This window comes from Leptonotus elevatus, chromosome 3 (genome assembly GCF_054856555.1).
Source record: "Leptonotus elevatus isolate MCC_2025b chromosome 3, RoL_Lele_1.0, whole genome shotgun sequence".
Taxonomy (NCBI): Eukaryota; Metazoa; Chordata; class Actinopteri; order Syngnathiformes; family Syngnathidae; genus Leptonotus; species Leptonotus elevatus.
In genome coordinates, this window is record NC_141241.1 from 19,397,448 (window position 1) to 19,416,692 (window position 19,245).

General features: G+C 41.7%; 1 protein-coding gene across 3 annotated transcripts; it reads left to right on the forward strand.

The window, feature by feature from the left end:
* Window positions 1-1,530: 1,530 nt before the first annotated feature.
* Window positions 1,531-17,994, forward strand: mapk6 (mitogen-activated protein kinase 6). Of its 3 annotated transcripts, none has more exons than XM_086070879.1 (8): window positions 1,531-1,707; window positions 9,341-10,203; window positions 10,277-10,594; window positions 14,505-14,649; window positions 14,816-14,980; window positions 15,198-15,393; window positions 15,509-15,626; window positions 15,788-17,994. In XM_086070879.1, exons 2-8 carry the CDS (start codon window positions 9,967-9,969, stop codon window positions 16,838-16,840), a joined length of 2,232 nt encoding a protein of 743 aa, XP_085927005.1. In that variant the 5' UTR covers window positions 1,531-1,707; window positions 9,341-9,966; the 3' UTR covers window positions 16,841-17,994. The 3 variants fall into 3 exon arrangements, with proteins under 3 accessions (XP_085927005.1, XP_085927006.1, XP_085927004.1); XM_086070880.1 differs by lacking the exon at window positions 1,531-1,707 and adding an exon at window positions 5,552-5,852; XM_086070878.1 differs by lacking the exon at window positions 1,531-1,707 and adding an exon at window positions 8,125-8,289.
* Window positions 17,995-19,245: the final 1,251 nt, after the last annotated feature.

The following is a 19,245-nucleotide window of genomic DNA, read 5'->3' on the forward strand; positions in this document are numbered from 1 at the left end:
ATATCTTGAATGAGCTGAACTTTTCAGCCAGCAAGAACTATCGAGGGCTAACAGCTTTGTGCTAACTAAACTAAACACAGATTTCCCAGCCACTAAGTAAATAGTAAATTTGTAATGAGAGTGAGTAAATTGAGATGAGATCATGATTATTTTTGCTACATGAGTCATTCCAGAAATGAAGCACTTTTATTTTTTTATTCTCCAAGCCACCCCCCTGCCCACCATTACAAAACACATTTTTTCTGAGTTTGGTCACGTGACATTCGCAAGCTGAACCGTAATTGGTCGTTACCTGAGCCCTGAGCAACTCTGATGTCATTTTCAGTCGCCGGCAAGTTGCAAAATGGCCGCCAGATGAATAAAAACAGGTGGATTTTGATCCTAAGTTCATATTCCACAAATGCAATATTAATCAGAATAGACTAGTGGGGCCACAATAGAACATAACATTTTTTACTTGACTTCCCCTTTACTTGCAACTCTCTTATTAACTCATTCACTGCCATTGACGTCTATTGACGTTAGAAAATCATTGGAACTATTTCTATTAGTTTAACATTTTTTCCACTTTTATTAACAAGAGTATGAAAACCTAGAAAACATTTTTTATTGCACATTTAGAACAGATATAACATTTATGATTAATTGTGAGTTAACTATTGAAGTCAATAATTAATTACATTTAAAAAAAATTATCACCTGCCGCGATTTAAAAAAAAGAAGAAAAGATGATTAAAAATTAGGAGCGTCAGGTGATTAAAATGTTTTAATCGTAATTAATTGCATGACTTCACGAGTTAACTCACGATTAATCACAAATGTTATATCTGTTCAAAATGTACAATAAAAATGTTTTCTAGGTTTTCATACTCTTAATAAAAGTGGGAAAAAAATTTAACTAATAGAAATTGTTCAAATGAATCGTAATTAATTGCATGACTTCACAAGTTAACTCACGATTAATCACAAATCTGTTCTAAATGTACAATAAAACTATGCTAGGTTTTCATACACTTGTTCACAAAAATGGTGAAAAAAATGTGAAACTAATAGAAATAGTTAAAACGAACATTTGACGTCTATAACCGTCAATGGCAGTGAATGAGTTAAAACTTTGTAGTCATCTCGAAGAAGCGAAAAAAGTGAGCTCACACGACTCACCAGAAATGACATCACGTGAATAAGTCCTCTTCTATTTTTAATAATTTTTCATTCTTTATGTCAATATCAAAAAATATACAAATAAATAACCAGTGCCTAAATTGTCTTTCAATTCTGTAACAACCCATTTATACTTTCTCTAACTTTTATTGGTGATCTGCCATCAGATTGTTGTCATGTAAACTATGTGCCTTGACTCAATAGAGGTTGTGAAACACTGGCATAATGCTAGTGCAGCAGTGAACACAAATGGCAGTGGGTCTGACACACTGACAGGCCAGGCCATACACAGAGCAGTCTCCTCCCCTCTCCGGCCTGGCCTATATTAAGTCTCCATTGAGCTCCACCTCACCAACAGAGGCACATGGAGAGGGATAACACACCGCCAACGCTCTGACACTACCTTGGTACATTCACTGGATATATACTGACACCTCTGCACCAGTCTAACAGCTTAGGAGCAATGTTGGATGCATTACTTTAAGTGGACCGCTAACAGGGAGACCATGTTTTTTCGCCGGTCCCATCGGGAGAACTTCAACCTCGGTAAGTGGCAATATCTTATCTGGTCTGAATGATGTAACATTTATTTGTGCAATTATTAAGGAAAATGTGTTTCCTTCTAATGCTCTTTGAGTGTAAATATTTGTATTCAAAAGACCGTACTGATGAAGATGTGTCACTCAAAAGGTCAATTTGTGCCCCCACTGTATGTCAAAAAAGAATGAGTAGTTTTCTCACATACACCTGCAGGAAGGAACAGCAGCGCAAAATATATGGTACTTAAAAGTAAAATAAACCTGACATGTACGCAAAGATATAGACTGTACTTGCAAATCTACCCCCAAAAAATAAAAAAGAACTGAATTACAAAAAAAAAAAAAGATTAAGCCACCTTAAATATATGGAGAAAGAATTTGAATGTTTGAATTCAAATGTATTGTTTTACCAAAATAAATATTTTTAAAGCAAACTCTTTTAAGAGATGAAATGCAAATGTAGTGTACTTTAAAAGTTAAATACAACTGAATCATAGTTACCAAATGTACTGTAAAACTTTAAGCACAATTTTACATTCAAGTCAGTGTTTCTTTCGCAAAACACTACCACACGCTGAGAATCGGTCATATACAGCACTCAAGTGCCATCACATCTTTCTTATAAATCGGAATTTTAATGAATAGTGTCGCTTTAATGCGATGCAATCATTATTTAACAAACGTCAGCCATTTTGGAACTTTTAATAAGAGAGCTGTTTAACTGTGATGAAAATGGCTGAGGATTTTCTGTTTCAGTTTGGGAGTCTGTCAGAATGGAGGGACCTCCTGTATAGTTAGACCTCAAGATGAAGAAAAAAACTCTGACTTAAGTTAAAAAAAAAAAAATCTGAACCCAAAAAAAATGTGGATGTGTTATTTTTATTTCTTGAGGGAAGGAGATACTCCATCCATCCATCCGTCCATCCGTCCTTTTCCCCATACTGCTCATGGCGTTCAGGTTCATGTTTAGCTCGAGCCGATCCCAGCTGACTTTGAACAAAAGGGAGATTCCTCCCTGTACTGCTCATCAGTCAACCACCGCTCACATATAGAGACAAAAAAAAGCTTTCACGCTCACATTCACACTGACACAAAGTGGCAAATGAAACTATGTACACCTCCACAATCACATGGATAGATACGGCCCGGACAGACGGACGGACGGACGGATATTGTGGATCTAGTGTAAGAGGTGTTAATTACAGACAGAATTTCGGTGCAGCTCTTGCAATGTGACCTGCGTTGCGTTCCTTCTACTTGTCACTTAAACCTAATGAAGCATGCCAGCATGCATGCGTCTGTTACATAACCATACACGCAAGCGCGCATAAGGCACCGCGAGGTGAAACACCAGCTTAACGTATACTGTCAACATCACCTCTGCAGCCCAATTAAACACAATTTAGTGCTGTCCATGATTTTAATTATGGAACACTGTTTGAACAATTATTCCATTCCTTGATATCCGGCTTAAAGTTCACGTTTTAGTCTGCTTTTCAGCACACTAGTACGCTGACAAAAATTTCCACTGTTAGTGCCACGTATGGCCTAAAAGCCTGACACATTTACACATCTGCTCACAACTAGCACTACTAGCAAATTGCTGAATGTTAAATTGTAAAATTCTATAATGTCATTAGCCGCACTAGTAGCACGTTGTGGTCAAATAGTGTACAGTTGTCTTCACTAGTAACATGCAGCTATCCCACTAGTATGCCGTAGTAGCGCAGAAATGTTATATGTCACTCTAAAAAGAGAATTGTTGAACCAATTCAAGATTACAAATTGCTGACCAACTTAAAAAAAAAATTGTTCAATTGGTAACACTCGATTGAATTAAGTCAGTCCAAAGTGAAAATAGTAAGTTTAATTAATTATGAGTTCATTAAACACAATATATATTCGCCTGAATTAATTTAATCCAAAGTGACTCCAATCCAAAATATTAAGTTTAATGAATTTATCAAATTAAAATTAATATATTCACTTTGGACTAACTTCATTCAATTGTGTGTTACCGATCAAGTTGGTTCAACAATTCTCTTTTTAGAGTCTAGTCATGGGGGAAAAAATGACTAGTAAGACATTCATTCTCCTTGCGTGCCATAGTCATTCTACTAGTGCACTGAATTGTCATACTAATAAGGACAAGGATCATACTAGTTCATCTACAAACCCAATTCCCCAAAAGTTGGGACACTATACAAATTGTGAATAAAAACTGAATGCAATTATGTGGAAGTGCCCAATTTCAATATTTTGTTCAGAATAGAACAAAGATGACAGGTCAAAAGTTTAAACTGAGAAAATGTATAATTTTAAGGGAAAATTATGTTGATTTTAAATTTTATGGTGTCAACAAATTTCAAAAAAGTTGGGCCATTTTCCCCACTGTGGGGCATCCCATCTTCTTCTTACAACAGTCTGCAAACGTCTGGGGATCGAGGAGACAAGTTTCTCAAGTTTACAAATAGGAATGCTGTCCCATTCTTGTCACGCGTCTCTCTAACTGTTCAACTGTCTTGGGCTTTCTTTGTTGCACCTTCCCCTTTATGATGTGCTCTAGAAGAAAAGAAGCGGACTGCAGGCTGGCCATTTCAATACCCGCAACCTTTTCCTACGCAGCCATGATGTTGTAATTGGTGCTGCATGCGGTCTGGCGTTATCGTGTTGAGAAATGCAAGATCTTCTCTGAAGATGATTTTCATCCAGTATGACTTTTCGGCCTTGACCCTTACACACAGAGATTGTTCCAGATTCTTTGAATCTTTGGATGATGTTATGCACTGTAGATGATTACTTCAACCTTTTTGCCATTTTTCACTGGTAAACACCTTTCTGATATTTCTCCACTATCTTTCTGCGCAACATTGGAGGAATTGGTGATTGTCTACCCATCTTCGCTTCTGAGAGACACTGCCACTCCGAGAAGCTCTTTTTATCTCCAATCAAGTTGCCAATGGACCTCATTAGTGGTAACTGGTCTTCCAGCTGTTTTTTTTTATAAGTGCAATTGACTTAGCCTCTTTTTGCTAATTGTCCCAACTTTTTTGAGATTTGTTGGCACCATGAAATTTACAATCAACATATTTTTCCCTTTAAATGATACATTTTCTCAGTTTAAACTTTTGACCTGTCATCTATGTTCTATTCTGAACAAAATATTGAAATTTGGCACTTCCACATAATTGCATTCAGTTTTTATTCACAATTTGTATAGTGTCCCAACTTTTTGGGAATTGGGTTTGTAGATGGCATTTTTCACGCTAGTGGGACAGCTTTGGCAAATTGGCATATTATAGGACAAGTTCATGTTGCTAGAGAGGAAAGGCAACTAGGGACATTTTGGTGCTACTAGTATGGTCCGGGATGCCACAAGTGTGTGATACCTGCATACTAGTTTGGCCTAGTAATGCAACACAGAAGTGTACTAGTAAGCTTTAACTGCGTAGTAATAGGTCAAAAGTAGCACTAGTAGTGGAAAAAAATAAAACTTGTGAGGCAATCATTTCTTCTATTGTGCCCTATAGGTGGAGTGGCGTGGCTCAGTGATAGAGTGGTCGTCTCCCATCTGTAAGGCTGCGGGTTCGATCCTCTTCCCTGGTGACCATGTCAAAGTGTCCTTGAGCAAGACACTGAACCTTGTTCTAATATGCACCAAATTGTCTTATTAGTGAGGAAAAAATGATGGAATAAATACTCAAACAACTTTCCATAAATTAGACACAACTAAGTGCTGCGGGTGCCTTTAACACTTGACCATGCAGTATTTAACATTGCTCTAAAACGGACCAATAGGATCTCCCGCATCCCGTGCAGCATCCAGTGGGCATGCCCGAGCCCGACAGAGGCTGAGGCATCTGCATTGTGGAGCACACGCTCGCTCACATGGTGTGCCTTGCGGATGCTGATGATGCTGCGGCTGTGATGTGCGCTCCCATCCGTCCCGCCCCCGCGCGTGTCCGACCGTCCATTCACAGCGTTCATGCAAGACGCGAGTGCTGCGGCGTGAATGGAATGAGGAGAGATGATTAGAGCAAACGCAAAGGCTGGCTTTCCTCATATTTCCTCTCGGTGGATCTAACCTTTGGATTGGATGGTGATTGAAGAGAAAGAGCCTGCGCCATGGATTTTGTAAATCCGCCAACTGCAGTGAGTGGTTGTGCGTGCGTGTGAGACCTGCATGAGGGATTTTCCTCTTTGATACACTGCTAATACAATACCGCTTCATTTTAATCTGACAACATTATAAGACAGCGAGAAGCAAAACATATTTTTTTTTGGGGGGGGGGGGGCAATCGTTTGGAACAGCAGAGGAAGCACATTGCGACATGATTTTGTAACAACAATAACAATCGCCGTGATTTCCACGGGCCTCCAAATGTGTCCCAAAAACTTATTTATATTTTTTTCTCCAATTTTAACCAATTGTTATTGTTTTAGTCTCAATTCAAATGCTCAATAGCACATCCAAAAGTTTAAAAGCAGAATTACACAAATGACACTTTTCATTGTGAAGATGTGAATAATACTCATATATTCATGACTATTAAAGCACTCAAACGGGTAGACACTATTAAATGACGATTACTGTTCTTATTATTCTTCCAGTAAAAGTGATGCATGATTCATTTGCTAGATAATAATTCTCAAGATGGGTTTTAAAGACTTCATTATTAAAGACTTTGTGTTGAGGTGAAAATAAAACGGTTGCCAGTTCGTTATGTGGAGGGCCCCATGACTGCGTTAACCTTGGGTCCTCAAATGACGGCCCCTAGACTTGACACCTCTTACATGATTGCCTTTTAAGATTTTTTTTTTAATCACCACTGTATTTGTGCTACCAAAATATGAGAAATTATAAGTTTAAATAGCAAATACAATAGCTACCAGTATTATTTTTGCCTTCCCAAAAGACCACATTCAATGTGTGGGGACTGAAGTTGAATATACTGTAGTATGTGGTTGAATACAGTAGAGTTATAGCTACTGGTATAAGGCAACAGTGAACAGTGTTTCGTTTAACACAATAACATGTTTTTTCTGCTAGAATTGTTATTATAGTAGAAAGAAAATCTCATTGGATTTTGAATCAGGTGTTGTCACGTGGCTACAAAGCCCATCCAAGGTGTTGCGTTCAAGGCCACTCATTAATCCTAAAATCTACCAAGTGGTACTGGTAAATGAAAGCTACGATGTTCTCATGCGGAGATGGCCAAGGTCTGTCCTCGAGAGCCACTATCCAGCCTGTTTTCCATGTTTCTCTCCACTAACACACCTGATTCGCGGTCAGGATCGTTATCATGCTTCTGCAAAGCGTGCTGATGAGCTGGACATTCGATTCAGCTGCGCTGAAGGAGGGAGACATGGAAAACAGTCCAAGGGTATTGGATAAGGGCTCTCGAGGAATGAACTTGGCCACCCCTGTCTCATGCTTCCAGTCATGTTCTAGTCAACAGAGGCATTCAAACATGATTTATTTAAAAGTATTTTAAAATGTGGAAACGTATATATATATATATATATATATAAAAAAAAATATTTATTTTTTTTAAACAATATACAGTACTTTAAGGTCTGGTTTATGTAGTAGTAGTAATAGTAGTAGTAGTAATAATAATAATAATAATAATAATAATAATAATAATAATAATAATAATAATAATAATAATAAAAGTAAGGGGGGCATTTGGAAGTTAAGGTACCGCTGTAATTGCATGGAATTTGATTACTTAAATATACGTTTACCCAAACTATATTTTATTAGCCTGATAGTACAAGCCGAGGTCATTCTTCAACATTTGCGGAAAACAACAAAAACAAAAGTTAAATTAAATAACAGTCCAGTTACCTCGATTCAAACTATACAGTTTCATACTTTACCGTTACTTGGATGAATGAGAATCTACACATACACACACACACACACACACACACATACTTGTAATTATATAATTGTGAGGACATCCATAGACATAATGCATTTCCTAGCTCCTTCACCTAACCCCAACCATCAAAAATATTCCTTACCCCTAATCTCAACCATAACCCAATTCAAACCTAAACTCTAAAACCAAGTCTTGAGACTCAAACAGAGGTCTTAAGTTGTGAGGACCGGCCAAAATGTCCTCACTTCACAAAAATGTCCTCAATCTGTTAGTAGACGTACTTTCTTCCTCACAATGTAGTATGTACAAGTACACGCACACACACGTACTGGAAAATATCTATTGATATTGTGACAAAAAGTTACAAATTACAGGCAATTATAATACTAGACTAACGGATTAAGTTTTATATGAACAGCCAACCTTCAAATTGTTCAATTCATGCATTATTGAAAATTCACGCACTTTTTGCAGAACTATTTTAAAACCCAACTTCGTGCACGAAGGTGAACCGGAGTGATTGTGAACTATCCCACAGTCAGTGAAAGCATCTTTGTGACGTCACGTCGCCGTTGGTGTCTGTGCTGTGCTAAATGGCGATTGCATTTGGTCGGCTCAGCTCCCGGAGCGGAGCGCACGCTAACCTCCGCCGGGTCTGATTAATTCCATCTATCTCGATTCCAATGCGACGAATACGAACTGTGAGTATTCCGCGTCCATTCAGAATGTAGCAGTTTCTCTCGAAGTGCCGTCTTGAGAGTCTTTTCCGACGTCGGCTTTGTGCTAGTGGGACAGCTTGTACCACGTAGTCAGTCGCCTCGCCAACAACGGCCCCTTTGTCTGTGCCGTGGGCTTTTCCGTTAAAATTATATTAAAGTCGTCGTCTTCACACGCCTCTTAAGATTTATTTCATATCACTAATGTATCTTGGGCCTGTGGGGGCCTTTTATATCCATAAATCGACGTGTATTTCTACACATTAGCAAGTCTGCGATCCAGCGAGCTAATGTTCACATTTGGTTTTTCCGCCAATTGGTCTCATTACACAGTCAATGTATGTCACCTTAGGGTGTAAAAACATGAAATATGTTCCTTTATATCCACGGGCCCATGATTATTTTTTCATGAGAGGGTTTCTATTGGACGTTAAACGGTTCACCCGATACCACAGAGGCGACAAGCCAAAGCGGGCGGGTGCGGTTAGCTGCTATAAATGACATAAAGAAATGAAGTAAAATGCTATACGATAAAACATGCTTACTGAGGTACACGCTGTTACAACGGGTTCATTTGCCGTAAACGTACTGTCAAAGTGTTAAAATATTAATTAGGATGTATTAAGTAGTAAATGGATATTTACTATTTTGTATACAGTGCAAATATTCCGCTACTATATTTAAGTAGGGTTTTCATCTGTATTTGAATATTTTTCTGACTATTACTTTTGAAAACATCGGTACTCTGTGTACTTTCCAGAGGTTGATTTTTTTTTGGTAGTTGACTACTATGTGATAAAAGTTGAGTTAAAGTAGATTTATCACAGATTAATAGTATTGTAGCACAGTACACAGGATACTGGTATCGGTGCATCCCCGACCGAGTATTTATACTTTTACAGAAGTACAGAGTATTTTTGTCACCATTGTCCTTGTGTGAACCTGACCAAATCAGTTTTTATTTTTACGCAGCAACATCGATTATTACGAAACTTGTGGTTTACGGGTTTCTTTTGCGTTTGCTCTTGTCTTTCAGGTTATAGCCAAGTAAAATGGAGGATAGTTTCGATTGTGACTGTGGTGAGCTTGAGCCACCTGATCACTGAGGCTCACAAGTAACGCCCAACATAAAGGCCAGGCCCTCTACAATTTTTTTTTTTTTGGATCAGCTCACGTCATAGGAAATTTATTCAGAAAATTAAAAAAAAGACAAAAAAAATCTTAAGCAAAAAAAAAAAGGGGTGCAAATTGGCACATTTCCCATGAAGCTGCTCAGGACCAGTTATACACTGAATGTATACCACTGTGAGGATGCAACTATGTGCTTTTAGAGCCTAACGGTGGATTTTAATTGGCCTCAACATTCATTCCATTTCTTTCTTTCAGCAGTAGAGCTGCTGTGTTACGTAGAGCCACCCACCAGCGTAGTGTTAGAATTTTAAAATTGCCCTCACTCAAGATGAAAAACTTTAACTACACCTTAGTTTGACAGTGACGGCTGCACAGGGGAGGAGGTGGCGGACGGAGTCAGCTAGGAGGTTGTTGACTGCATTACGGAAGGCGCTAGCTCAGCATCTGAAGCGGTTTTGGCAAGGGAGAGGTTAAATTGACGCAAGCTAGAGACGCAACATTAAGCAAAGCGCCACCTAAGTAGTAGTCATCATGGCCGAGAAGTTTGAGTCACTGATGAACATCCACGGCTTCGACCTGGGTTCTCGCTACATGGACTTGAAGCCTCTCGGCTATGGAGGGAACGGCCTGGTTTTCTCAGCGGTTGACACCGACTGCGACAAGCGTGTGGCGGTGAAGAAGATTATCCTGACTGATCCACAGAGTGTCAAGCATGCCCTGCGAGAAATTAAGATTATAAGGCGGCTGGACCACGATAACATCGTCAAGGTACGACTGACTGTACTTGTTGCGGAGATGATGTCATCCATGACCCACCACCCCCTTCCTCTTCCATTTGTAGGTTTTCGAAACGTTGGGTCCCAGCGGTCGCAGGCTAACGGAGGATGTGGTGTCCCTCACCGAGGTCAACTCGGTGTACATAGTGCAGGAGTACATGGAGACGGACCTGTGTCAGCTGCTGGAGCGGGGCCTTCTGTCCGAGGGCCACGCCAGGCTCTTCATGTACCAGCTCCTCAGAGGACTCAAGTACATCCACTCCGCCAATGTCCTCCACCGCGACCTCAAGCCCGCCAATCTGTTTGTCAACACGGAGGACCTGGTGCTGAAGATTGGGGATTTTGGTCTGGCCCGCATCATGGACCCCCACTACTCCCACAAGGTAGGGAAGGATCGTTTAGTCAGTGGGACTAAAAAGCTAAGTGCTTCCCATTGGCGTGTCGTGTCGTGTTTGTTATCGCACAGTAATGTGGTCATCCCAGGGGTGACGCAGTTTCGTAGCAGGAAGTCAACAAGACGGGATGCGGTTCCGCATGAGGTAACGCCTCAGTTTCCCTTCTCAGGAGAAGTGAAGCTTTTGACAAACACATTGCCGATCATTTCTTCAGTTCCACACACGGTCGTTTGGCCAATAGCAGAATTGTCTAAGTCATTTAAAGCAACTCACAATAACAATAACAAATACCAATGTGGTTGCTTCTTTGTCTGTGTAGATTATCTTGCAGCCAATGCATGGTAATCAGCAATGGTTGAATGGAAGCAAGCTTCTTATTGGTTGAATTTGTTGTTTTTCTTCTTGTATTTTTTTAGATGGTCAAAAATAACTTAGGCTTTAGGGGTTTTGGCAAATGATGTACAGCTTCTGAGAAAAACAAGACCAATTGAAAACTGAACACGTCAAAGACTAATCCTGCTTGCTGTCTTGTCACAATCGTAGACCGGTGATTCAAAGTGCGGTGATTCATAGCACGTGTATGCAAAATCCATGTTCAAACTGTGAATGATGTCATGAAGTATTTTTCAATCTTTTTCTTTTTTTCTTTTTTTTTTAAATCCAGTAAAGTATATTTGTCGTGTATTTAACTCTTACTTGAGAACTGTTTTAGAACTTTTAGGTACAGATTTATTAAAAATGTGTAATACATTTTAATATAACTTTTTATTATTTTTACAATAATTGAGCGCAGTGTTCATTATGTTAAAATGGCTTCACATTTTTACATCCAGTGCTTTAGCACATTAAAAAAAAACGTTTCAAATACAGTACAATTTTAATTACAGTTCTGTTGTGTTAACATTTTAGTACATGTTTGCATTTCGTCCTTGATTTTTTTTAATTTTTTATTAATATTATTTTGTGTGTGTGTTGTCACCTTTAAGCCCATATGGTGGTGTGATGTTGAAATGTAGGTTGGGAGGTTCACTCTCACCGTTTGGAGCAGTGAGACAATCACACGTGACACAGATTAGTCATTGGTCTGTCTGAAGAGCCCACGTGACTCGACTATTCTGGCTGGGGCTTTTTCATTCATCGCGCGGCTAGGAGGAATCCTGGCTGCTGCCTTTAAAACATTTTTTTTTATCATCACGTCGAGTCATTGAACCACACAAACATGTTTGCTATAACTTGTTGTTTTTGTGCCAACTGCCACTTGTGTGGTAAATTTTCATCTCTGACTAAAGTGTTCTCACGTGAGTCACGCTGTGGGGAGGAACCGTACTCGTCCTTCCGCTGAAGTAAGCGATTGCTCACATTGGCTGAGAAGAAATACGTTTCTCCCACAATTGTTGTTATAATCCTGCTGCATTCTTCTGGCATTGCTCCACGTAGGCTTTTGGCCTCGATGGACGCACTTTTTCTGATGCCATGCATGTGTGCTGTTAGAAATTGAAAAGCTGTCTAGCTGGGGTCACTCGTCTTAGTTGGGCAATTTGTCTGCTGACTTTTTGCCAAGGTCACAAATGCTGTTGTCAGAGTAGTCCGGTTGACTTTGAACTGGCTGCTCTCCTTTTTTTTTGTCTGTTGCCACTGTGATAACAATAGTGGTCAACTGCTGGTAGATGTGGAGAATGGCAAGACCGCTGCTACCCTCTCCCCCTTTACATGGCGGCCATTTGTTAGTACGTGTCGTGTTTCAGACCTAACGAGGCTTGCTTGAAAATGAACCCATCACCCCCTGGACCTCACTGCACTAAGCTGTCCTGCAGGCACAAGGGTGTGTGTTCGTGTCAGATGGCCAGTTGAACGTGAACACAACCAGTTTGTAGATTCCCTTCAGAACAAGTTAGAATTATTCCTGCTTGCGTTAGATCTCTCCTTTTGTTCTGCGAAAGCAAGCTACGTGTGTGTGAACCTTCTATTCAGCCCTCGGTGTGGCTTGACATCAAGAATGACTGGAATTCACGTGCAACCATCTGACCTGAACTGCTCAGATCCACCTTTTATGTCCGCTCAACTAGACTGTACATTCGTATTTGCTTAGTTACAATTTGTGGCTTTAGCTTTTAGCTTTTACTTTACACGCACAAAAGGAATATCATGTTTGTGTAAAATATTTGCCAAAAAATTTAAAGATACAGTATCATGGTGAAAGTGTATTATCAAATGTAGGACTTTTACTTGGGTAAAACCGAAGTTTGGGAATTCAAGGGATCACAGGGCCACAGGAATCCAGCTCAATATAAAACTCAAAACCCCAAACCACACTTGACCCATTTTTTTCAGTCAACAATCAGCATGTCGAAACCAAACCTCACATGACCCCCCCAAGAAAGTAAAAAAATAAATAAATTAAGACTATCCTCCAAAGTTCCCAAGGCTGTATGTGTTAATAAGCAGTTTAGAGTAATGGATTTACCGAAGTGGGTTATCTGATAAATCATGGTCACATGGCCAATGAAACTGTGGTGATAAACTTTTTAAATTGGGGTCAAATGTGTGAGGGTTCAAGTTGGAATTAAAAAATGTTGTTGGAAGTTTGGGCACCTCTGACTGAAGCTCATTGTCGTGCTGGGATTAGGAAGAACCCCCCCCCCCCCCCCCCCCCGGTACACATGCCTCCTTTGACTCACTCTGCCCTGAGCTGTTCTACTTTCTTAACAGTTCGTCTGTCTTTGTGGCAAAAGGGTTTTGATTTAGTTTGTGGGTTGAGTAGACTTGATATGTTCATCTAATGGATGTAATGCCTTTAGCTGGTTGTATCTGCTTCTTTTTAGTCCATTATAAACAGAATTGCCCTCACCTAAAATCTTTTCTAGTGATGTGAAAATGCATTTGCAGGCTGTCTAATGCATGCCAAAGCATCAGGTGGCACTATCACCCCCGAATGCAAAGTCATTTTGTCCAATTTAGCCATCTAAATGTCAGTTTTGTTACTGGCAAATTAGAAAAGTGGGTTGGTGAGAGACAATCAAATAAAATTGTATCGGGAGCCAAGCTAAACAAATGTGGATGAACAGGTTGCACTTGGATGCGAGGTGAAAGTAAATAAACGGCCCAAAAAATCTTCTGAATAAATAAAATGTTTTTATGTAATTTGAATTTTACTATAATATTCTGATGTTTGCAAGACATAGATAGCAACCAAAGAGTGAAAAACAACCACCCCAAAAGTTTAGTAACTTGGCTGCAAAGCACTTTTTTCTTTTAGACAAGACTATGGCCTGACTAAATAAAGCTCCATTCACCAACATAGTTGCTGGAGACCAAGATGTCAGCATATTGTGCAAAAGCAATATCTTTATTTTTGACCCACAGCACACCAAACATTAAAAATGTACTTTTCTTCATCAAGTTGTATGTCTTTTAAAGTATTCTATATCTAAGAAGAACTGTGTGTTGTGAGCAGGCCGTGCCTCAGGATAGCGTGGCAATGAGCGTTTGCCGCTAAACTAGGGCAGAAACAGGAGCCTTGTTCAGTGGCGAGCTGACCATTTTGGCCTCACCGCAAAAACTAGCAAAGCATGACGCCAGTGAGGGTGTAGTTTTCCGTTGGAGGCCAACTTGCTTTTGTGTTCACTGTCCTCGATGCAGATTGGTGCGAGTGTGACAGTGAGGGATTATCCCGCACCGAGTGCTGACAGGGCCTGCACGTGTCTGATCTCCTCCCTTTCAACCGGCTTCTTCTCTTTGCGCTCTTTGTCCTGTTGCTGTGCCATGTGCATGAAGCGCACACTGCACGCACCACAGGCCAATCGTTGGTCATCTTGAAATGATTGTCTTTTGTTGTCATTTTTACTCCGAGTATGCGACTTCATTCACAGTGCCTGGCATTTTCTCTCTATGCTTGCAGGGTCACCTGTCTGAAGGTCTAGTCACAAAGTGGTACAGGTCTCCCCGCCTGCTGCTCTCGCCTAACAATTACACCAAAGCCATCGACATGTGGGCTGCCGGCTGCATCTTTGCGGAGATGCTCACCGGCAAAACACTCTTTGCAGGTAAATGTTGACAGTATGTCATGCTGTATTTGCCAAGCGACTGTCGTCTGTTGAAACAGCCCAGGGCTGAGCAGAAAGCAAACATCTCCTCGGCCGCGCTCGGAACAAATTCAGCCAAGTGTTGAATATTCCATAATAACGTTGGCCTGTTCGCTCGCTCGCTCAGGGGCCCATGAACTGGAGCAGATGCAGCTGATCCTGGAGTCCATCCCAGTACTGCGAGAGGAAGACCGCCAGGAGCTCCACAGCGTCATACCCGTCTTCATCCGCAACGACATGTCCAAACCTCAAACACCGCTGACCAAACTGCTGCCTGACGCCAGTCCTCAAGGTATTAACCCCCGTTTATAAAGGTGGAAATCAGTTGTTAAAACCATTTTTTTTTTTAAGTATTCCATAGTGCCTGTTCTCAGTCTCACTTTAAAAAACATCACTGAATAAAAGAAAAGACAATGTAGTTGGAGGTTCACTATACAGGTACACTGGCGTCAAGGTTGCATCTCAAATGTATCTTGTCTTTTCTGCATGATCTTCACGTGCACGTGCAGCCCTGGATTTCCTCGAAAAGATCTTGACTTTTAACCCCATGGATCGTTTAACTGCGGAAGAGGCGCTGGCCCACCCCTACATGGCTGACTACTCCTTCCCCCTGGACGAGCCCATCTCTCTGCACCCTTTCCACATTGAAGATGAAGTAGACGATATCCTGCTCATGGACCAGAGCCACAGCCACACGTGGGACAGGTGTGTGTGTGTGTGTGTGTGTGATGACTTATTTTCCCTCCAACTAGCTGAGTGCTAATTGGTTAGAAAACCAGTTCTTGTTTTTAATGAGCGTTTGTGCCTTGGCCTTTATCAGGTATCACGAGAGCCAGTTGTCAGAGGCTGATTGGCACTTGCACAGCAATCATGACCCAGAAGAAGTCCAAGTGGACCCGAGGGGCCTCTCTGACGTCACGGATGAGGAAGTGGTCCAGGTGCGTGAGTTTGTACATTAACCGACTATCAAGCATTCGCTTGCTGGTGCCATCATGAATTTTTTTTTCTCTCTGAGTAAACTAAAGTCATTAAATCATAGTACCACTGTATTGGCGGTTAAGTACGTTCTTTTCTGAGATGTGTCTATTGTGTGTTGCAGGTGGACCCTCGGAAGTACGCCGACGGAGATCGGGAAAAGCTCCTGGACGAGCCTTCCTTTGACTATTCCACTCCGTTCTCGTCGGAGCGATCGTGGCCGGACGAGCATCACGAGAACAAATACTGCGACCAGCAGTGTAGCCACACGTGCAATTACAAGGCCGTGTCCCCCTCCTACCTGGACAACCTCATCTGGCGGGACAGCGAAGTCAACCACTACTACGAGCCCAAGCTCATCATCGACCTCTCCAACTGGAAGGAGCAGCAGAGCAAGGAGAAGGCCGACCGCAAGGCCAAGAGCAAGTGTGAGAAGAACGGGCTGGTGAAGGCCCAGATCGCCATGCGGGAGGCCGAGAAGACCCAGGGCGTGGCGGAGAAGGACCGCGAGCAGGAGAAGCACCAGACGCCGACGGCCGGCCAGCAAGGCTTCGACTTTGACTCCTTCATCGCCAGTACCATCAAACTGAGCCTGCAGCCCGAGGCCTGTCAGGAGGTGGGCCTTCTCAACGAGCTCAACTCTTCCGTCTCGCAGCTAGAGGCCCCTCGCTCGGGCTCCATGTCCAAGTCCATAAGTCAGGAGAAGGAGGAGAAGTGCCTGGTCAACCTGGCCCAGCTGGGCGGGGGCGGGGGCGGCGGCTTGGCGGTGGTCAGCAGCGACGGCCCCTGGCCCGCGCACCCCTGGGAGGGCTTCGGCTCGGGGGAGCGCGTGGCCGAGAACGGCTGCTTGATCGACGAGGCGTGCTGGGATGGCCACTTCCAGAAGGAGAGCACGTACACCAGCTACCTGGACCACCTGTTCGGCCGGACAGAGGAGGGCGTCTCCGAGTCCGCTGCCACCCCGGAGACGGAGACCCCGGAGGTCAGGGAGAGGGAGTCGGGCGAGGGTTTCCTCAGCCGGAGCGGCGAGATCGTGCTCAACGTGCAGCTGGACTCTCTGGGCCCGGACGAGCTGCCTCTGAAGTCCATCCAGGCGTCCCTCGCCCCCTGTGCTGTCAAATGCTCCCCGCAGATCGCCCACAAAACCTACAGCAGCATTTTCAAACATCTTAACTAGAAAAAGCAACATCCTTGTTGTTGTCCTGTTTTTGTTCTTCTACTTGAATCATTTCATACTTGTTTTTGTTTTTTTTATGTTCTTTTAAAAGTCCGTTTTTAAGAGTGGAGATGGTTGGTTTCTTACATGTAAGGAGTTTTGGTCACTCTGAGCCTTGCCCCCCCCCCAGACCTCCATGGGTTTATGTCTACGTCCTCATTGCTGAACTGGCTTGTCACTCGCACACGTACTGTAGACAAATGGAAATTAGGCAGCGGGACGGCAGTTGAGGGTTCGTGAGATTTCTAATTTGGCTGTTAAGGTATTGACGAGAGGAGACGCGATGGATTTTTTATTTTATTTTTAAAATTTTGATGACGACATAAACGAAAGCTTCCTTTACAGCCCTTTCATACTGTAAATGTGACACATGATGCCAGCAGCAACCATTATCGTAGGCGTTAATGTAATGTGTTATCTACCTCAAGGTAACAGCCGCGAGAGACACTCGAAGCCGCACTAGTGCTTTACACACCAACCACGACCATCCTCATACCATGAAATGAAGTGGTCTCATAGTTGAAATCTGTCTCACGTTAGCGTTTAACATAGTGAGGTGTTTTTCAGTGATCATTATTTATTTCTAGCAGATGTGCGATATTTATTTCATCGAAAATGTGTGTCATTTCAATGTGATTGTTGAAGAGCGAGGAGTTGGGCAGACCATTTTCATTTCAGCACTATTTGGGCGTCCAAGTGTTCCTTTTTGTTTTTATGGTAGGATACAAATTCATCTGTGTTGAGGCTTTCCATTTTTCCATCAATATTGTCCAAATTGATATTTTTTATTTATAGGTGCGTTCTGTTCCAAGTGGAAAAAACTTATGGTTTAAGCAGCGCCTAAAAGTCTTAATTATTATTTTTTTTATTATCTAAATGTGATGTATAAAACGTTGCGTGCATGGCGGCAAGAGAAAGGTACATTTAAAGTAAACGGTGAGTAGTATATTGTACGTCGTTTAATTGTACGTCTTTTGTTTCTTTTTTCTATGTACTTTTTTCAGGCAAGCATGCTGAATTAGGTTAAGGTGTAGCATGTAGAACACATGGACTTTTTTTGTAATCATCAGTTCTCCTGTTCTACAAAATATCAAAAATAAACTTACAGGCAAACATTTGGCGGGCCTCTTTTCATTGTTCTGTTTATTATTATTATTTTAAAGGGCACCCACTCGACTGATGCTAAACTGTAGAGAAACAAGCAGGATTACATAAACAGCGTGTAGCTTTTCACCTTGGGCTGCGACGTGGAGCCTCTTAAGCAACAGTTGCTGTTGTGCTGTTATTTGAGTAAGTGCAGAAAGAAACACATGATACACACACACCGTCCAAACTTCCTGGGAGGTTACACATGAGATGAGTAGATGACGTTTGATAAAATGTGTAAATATCTGCTTGCTCCCTCAAGACCAAATCTTTTTGAGTGAAACGAAAAAAGGAAAATACATGGGTTTGTTTTTTCTCTAGCTAGTCTCATGTATAAAACATTTCTATCTTCCATCTTTTCAAATTGATATTGGTTTCGTGTTTCCCTCATGTATATGCTTGGAAGCATTAAAAAAAAAACTTTTACTAAATGCACCCTAGTTAAAAGAAAAAACCAAAACACTTAATATTTAAATCCTCAGTGATTCTGCGAGCTTATATTATTGCAAACTAACAGGAGACTTAGTTATGTTTATTTTGACATTTTATACATGAGTGATTTGAGACTACGTTCAAATCTCGCTGCTTTAACACTGCAAAGCCCCCCTTTATAAGGGTAATTGGTGCGCGGAAATGCTTGTAAAATCGCTTAGTTTAAGACTTGTATTTTTGTACAGATTTTCTGCCAAAATGAAAACATTCATTAGCAAAGATGAAGTTGACACACTTTCTTTGCTTCAGTGGGCCAAATAAAAATTAGGCCTCGAGTCTATTCTAAATGTTTAATATCATGAGGCCATCCATCTGGAAAATGGGTCAATACAGCCCACGTTTATGGGATGTTATATATATTTTATCCGAATGGCCTGACCTCAGGAAAAGAATCGCAGTCCAAAGGTTAACATTGCTTCGGAGCTTTCAATAATCAGCTACAGCTGGGCTTTTTTTCCCCCCGCCTTTACTACTGCTACTTCCTGTCAGGAGAAATGTGGGCACCTCACTGGGGGAGCTTCATGTTTTTGTGCTGTCATGGTAACAACACAGACCAAAGCAGCGGGAATGCCACGGACTTCCGACTTCCGGGTTTTACACATCAACGCTCTTATTGGCCACTGCTGGCCGCGTTCCAACACTCGCACCCTCACCCCTGTGCCCCCCAACCGCGCGCTCCCGCTCATCGGCGGGAGGGCGTCTCGGCTATCTGAAATGCTTCGGACACT

Bases quoted from the DNA above. Each gene is read 5' to 3' on its own strand.
- mapk6 (XM_086070879.1), top strand. From the start codon at position 9,967: ATGGCCGAGAAGTTTGAGTCACTGATGAACATCCACGGCTTCGACCTG. The intron at 10,204-10,276 runs GTACGACTGACT...TTCCATTTGTAG, and splicing joins ACCACGATAACATCGTCAAG to GTTTTCGAAACGTTGGGTCC. The intron at 15,394-15,508 runs GTGTGTGTGTGT...GGCCTTTATCAG, and splicing joins CACAGCCACACGTGGGACAG to GTATCACGAGAGCCAGTTGT.